This window comes from Pagrus major, chromosome 11 (assembly GCF_040436345.1).
Source record: "Pagrus major chromosome 11, Pma_NU_1.0".
Lineage (NCBI taxonomy): Eukaryota > Metazoa > Chordata > Actinopteri > Spariformes > Sparidae > Pagrus > Pagrus major.
This window is the reverse complement of record NC_133225.1, coordinates 4,386,250-4,391,495: the sequence shown is the minus strand read 5'-3', so window position 1 is coordinate 4,391,495 and position 5,246 is coordinate 4,386,250. Positions and strand designations below refer to the sequence as shown.

Here is a 5,246-nt window from a genome sequence, read left to right as displayed (position 1 = left end):
CACATGAGGGCATAAACTACAAAATAAAACAGGAAATGACCAATACAAAACCCAAATCATGACATAAACTCAGTTTAATGTTTTTGTTTTGATTTAACAATTAGATAGCCCCAATATGTACCTTTTTTAATAATCTACATTTACAGCAATGTTTCAACACACTTCTCCTAAATAACAATTCATATTTGTAGACTTTTTTTTAATGCAGCTAACAAGAAACTTGAGCACTTATTCTTAAAGTATTGCTACGGTTTCTGTTTCCTAAAAAAAGGTTTAGTATACATTCACCTGGTGCCCCACGACCTCTGTGCAATAACCAAAATATGAAGACAAATCTAAACTGTCCTTTGCTTTGTTCAAAGCAGCAACACATTTACACACTTTCCAACTAAGTACATTGTCTGTTATCAGTCCCAAAAATGTGGCTTCATACACTCTTTCAACGTGAACACCATCTTTAACCATTTTTCATTTGAGAGTCATTTCGATTGAGTTTTATTCCAATTCAAGGAGGATTTATGTTCTGCAGACATTCACCTCTTAAGTTTGACCAGTTCACATACTTACACACTGTCTGTACTTGTCTTTAAGTCCTGCCAAAAGCAAAAAATATTGTATCATCTGCAAATAAAAGAAACTGCACAAATCTCTTTCATTTATAGATAAAAACGTTTTGGGCCCAACACTGACCCTTGTGGGCCTCCGCATTTAACCCTCTTAGACTCTGAATCATTACCAGTACATAAACATATCAGGCTGAGATGGAAATATTGATAATATTTAACATAGCTGGTAGGAAGTCAAGTGGCACTAATGTAGCAGAATTTTCCTAAAGCCTCGGGGTGTCTGAAGTTAATGCTAGAGTGCATAATGAGTAATCCTGTTGTTTGATGAGTTTGTATTTTATTTCTTTAGCTTCTTGGCTTTATAGTCCTCTGACTTCCCTGAAGACGAGCTCGGTGCTGGAGACAGGGTGCAAGTTGGACTACGTTATTTCATCAAAATATCATATGGAGCCTATATGGATAGAAAGACCACTTTAATTTCCCTTTGTAGCTGTCATTTCTCCATCTAAATTGTTTTGGTCTGAGTTGCCGAACTTTGTAGATATCAGGCGCAGAGTTTCTGCCTTCTCTTCAATATATCAGAACTAGGAGGCACTCGCCCCAAAAGAAGAAAAAGAAAAACACTTGAAAAACTGAACAGCGAAGTCTCTTTGCAGAAACCATGACCCGGTGACTCGACACAATCTAAAGCCCTTTTAGTGAGCTGCTTCATTTAGGAGCTATTTTTCTTTCACCTGGAGCTCCACTCAGCAATTGTATAACCATGAAGAAAGAAATGTGTATCTACTCGTGGACTACAGACTCGTGCTTGTGAGACGGCGGATGTAAACATTAAAGGTGCACTATGTCGTTTTGGGGAAGAAATTTCAATCAGAAGAGACGGACATTCATTAATTTTTTATGCCTAAACAAAATAAATAAACAAACTCTCTTAAAGGACCTTAAAGGACAACGCAATTTCTTCCTGTTTTACTTTGTTTAAATGTGGCGGACCCTGCCACCTTTCTAGCTTCAAACAGTGTTCTGGGGACCTTATTTTCCTCTGAGAACAGCTTGTTTATTCAGTTATGGAAAAATAAATATGTATTTATTGTATTATTATCTCATCAATGTTGAATTTCTTCTCCAAAACTACAAAGTGCCCCTTTAGTTCAGCTGAACTGTAGTGGATGCAAGTTTTCTTCTATGCTGTGATCCAGAAAGAAAATAGTTTCTACATGAAACTGCCCACAGCAACGTCTGTAAACTATCTTGAGAAACCAGGTCCTGATATCTGAGAACGATTTTTCTGGCACTTGTCACAAGCAAACTGCTGTCTAGTTTGAGAGAAGGCCGACGTCTCCACCTCCAAAGATCGACAACTCACAGCAATACAGTCTTGAGGGATAGCTCTGAGGGTGAGAGGGGGAAACATGCATTTTTGATTTGAGGGTGAACTGTCCCTCAGGTGCTCAGAGAGGCCAGAGGCAGGTGAACGGTGCAGCAGCCCTCGTGAGCAGCACACTGTAGGCCTGTCGAAACTGTCTGTTCATGGCAGCGTAGAGCACAGGGTTGACACAGCTGCTGAGCCAGGAGATGTTTAAGCAGAACATCAGCAGAACCCGTGGGTGGTAATGTTTGTCGACTAATTCCAACAACATGATCAGCGAGAAGGGGATAAAGCAGAACACAAAACCCAGTAAAACAGCTAAACACATCCCTGCCACATGCTCATCCTCTCCTGAGGCCTTGGAGCAGGGCGAGGAGGCGAGCGCAGATGTGGGTGAAGGTGACGTAGTGATGACATCAGAGGGACACTCGGTTGCTGATTGGGCAGTGGCAGAGCTGAGAGTAGACTGGGAGGACGTTTCACTGTTTATCTCATCTGTCTTTTTGGCTGGCTCTCCCTGGCTGCTCGTCTCACAGCCACATGTGTTGGCCACACTGCTCTCGATGCCACTGTCATTGGTGTCTCGGGCTGGAGAAGCTGGTTTCTTCCTGGAGTGCCGGTGGTTGAACCGATGGCGGAGGAGAGCCTGCGATGACCTCCGGACACGTATATAGATGAGGAGGTAGAATGTGCCAACACATACCATACCGCCGAAAAAGAAGAAGCAGAGCAGGATGATGGGGTAGGGATGGTACATGCGCTGGTCGATGTTGCATATGCACATCCTTTTTTCAAACCTGTTGCCACGCCATAGTGGGGCAATGGTGACCAGGCCTAGTACCCACTCTGAGATGATGAGCAAAGGAAGACCGAAGTCAGAGAAGACACGGTCAAACATAGCCCTCTTTGTGACCATGAGATATCTGGCCCCTGCTATCAGGCAGAGGGTGATGATGGAGACAGAGTTGAAGACGAAGAAGAGCAGGCTGTAGATGCTGCACCACAGCTCACCAGTGCGCCATCTGAGGTGTAGATAGGCGTCAACTGAGAAGGGATGCAGCATGATGCAGTACAGGAGATCAACCAGAGCCAGGTAGACGATGAGCACGTTGAAGCGTGTCTTCAGCTGAGGCTGTAAGGCGAAGGCTAGGATGGTCATCAGGTTCCCCACCGTACCGATGATGATCACAGCACATCCCAACACCACGGTGAAGTATCGGTAGCTGACGACCGAAGGATGGTAGCAGGAGAAGTCGTCCTCCGTTTGGTTGGTGCGGTTCATCAGCATCCTGTCGACTAACGGGAGAAAATCAGTCAACAAACTGAAGGAAAACAACATAAGATGCTGATATTTGAGCTCGCTGAATGTTAGTATAATATAATTATAAGACATCCCTCTTCTTCATCTGTAAACAAACATTTACCTCATTTACGTAATTTTCTATATTTGAGTACTTACATTAAAGTATTATAGTACGCAAGTACTCAAAAAAGAACAGAACGTAAGAATAGGGTTCAAAACAACAGAAGCAAATTTAGGAGAAGGGGTTAGCGACGCATCTTAAACACCACTGTCAGTAGGATTAGTGACTTTGTCTGCACATTAGCTCTCAATTAAGAAAAAAATATATATATATATATATAAATATATATAGAGAGAGATATATAGATATATATACTGTATATAGAGGCAGATGTTGGGAAAATGCATAATAATATAGACATACTCAGCGTACACTTTTAAAGGAGGCGACACAGAAACACCTTTAATTAGGTGTTCATTTTATTTCTATTTTTCTTTTATTCATTTATTTTTTTATTATTGTTTCCCCTCCACATTTTTCGTAGGTCTGTCCAGTTACTTGACAGATTTTTAAATGTATGTAAAGACAAATATGTAGATAAAGTAAGTAGGTAAGGGTATAAAATATGAAAGAGGAAGAAAACAAATGTCAATGCAAATGAATGTCACCGCAAAAGATATCTCATGACTGAACTGAAATATGAAATATGAATGTCCGCCAACAAAAACTTAACAGGTCAGTCACCGTTTTCATGTGGAACCAGTTGCTCTTGTCCGCTCTAGTGGCGTCACGACAGCGCATGCAAATACAGCAAGCAAATGAGAATTTGGGAGATTACCTGTTGTGTGTTTCTACTGTTGCTTCCCTGTGCTTAACGCGGAAATGGTGACTTGGCAAATTTTTAAAGGAGCACTATGTAGTTCTGCGGAACAGATTTTAATCAGAGGAGAAAGATCTTCATTGACTGTTTTTTTTGTTAGTAAGCAAAAATAAATAAAACAAACAAACCTTGAAGGACAACACAATTTCATACTGTTTTACTTTGTTTATATGTGGCGGACCCTGCCACCTTTCTAGCTTTAAACAGCTTGTTTATTAAGTAATAAAATAATTTAAAAAAATATTCCTCAGTTTGTATTATTACCTCATAAGCAGAGTTTGAATTTTCTTCTCCAAAAACTACATAGTGCCCCTTTAACTTTACAGCTTATTAATTTATATATTAATACATTTAATTAATTATATATTAATTGCATGTTAATTTAGTTTATTTTGTCGAAATGCTTCCAGATATCACTCGTTGTCTGCAGGTTGCCATCCTGCCTGTGATATTAGATGAAGTGACGTCTCACTGAAAACGTTGCATGTTATCAGGGACTGTGCAGATCAAATAAATGCAAACGTTTAATATGCATCAGGGTCAATTTACATTTATATCTTTTAAAAATATATCCACTTTATATATATGTGTGTGTTTTTAATAAAGAAAAAAACGGGATCACTGTAAAGGTTGAACAAATCCTGATGTCCACTCTGTTCTCGTGCATCTCCCTATAAAATAACTGCAGTGAAAGACTGCAGCCGGACCTTTAAACTAAATAAACTGTATGTAGCTCATTCTGCTGCTGTCAAACTCACATAACATCTGAACTGTTTCATCTAAACTGCCCATCACACACTAATACAGAGAGATATTTACAAATGCAAGCAGTGGCAAACGCAGCATTCGGCCCCTTTACCTTCTGTCATGTTTCATGTTAATACTTTGTTAAACAAAAGTGTTGAAGCAAAGAAAAATATGCATTATTCACCTTTACGTTGATGACTTCCACCAGCTGTTTGTGAGGCTTCATGCAGCGATGTTGTCTGCTGACAGTGTGACTTCCTCTTCCACTTGTTTTATGGGCATCCTTTTTTTTTTTTTAAGTGGCTTCGACAGATGCTGCATTTTTCATTTTCATGCCACAGGCTGGATTGTACCAACAAGGATTAAAGGTGCACTGTGTC

At 40.1% G+C, this 5,246-nt stretch overlaps 1 protein-coding gene across 1 annotated transcript; it reads right to left on the bottom strand.

Annotated features, from left to right (window-relative positions):
- Window positions 1-2,017: 2,017 nt before the first annotated feature.
- Window positions 2,018-3,223, bottom strand: LOC141004728 (G-protein coupled receptor 84-like). Its single transcript, XM_073476387.1, has one exon. The coding sequence runs from the start codon at window positions 3,221-3,223 to the stop codon at window positions 2,018-2,020; it is 1,206 nt and encodes a 401-aa protein (XP_073332488.1).
- Between the last annotated feature and the right edge of the window lie 2,023 nt (window positions 3,224-5,246).

What these genes read in the sequence shown, in the direction of transcription:
- LOC141004728 (XM_073476387.1), bottom strand. Translation starts at nt 3,223, where the DNA reads ATGCTGATGAACCGCACCAACCAAACGGAGGACGACTTCTCCTGCTAC.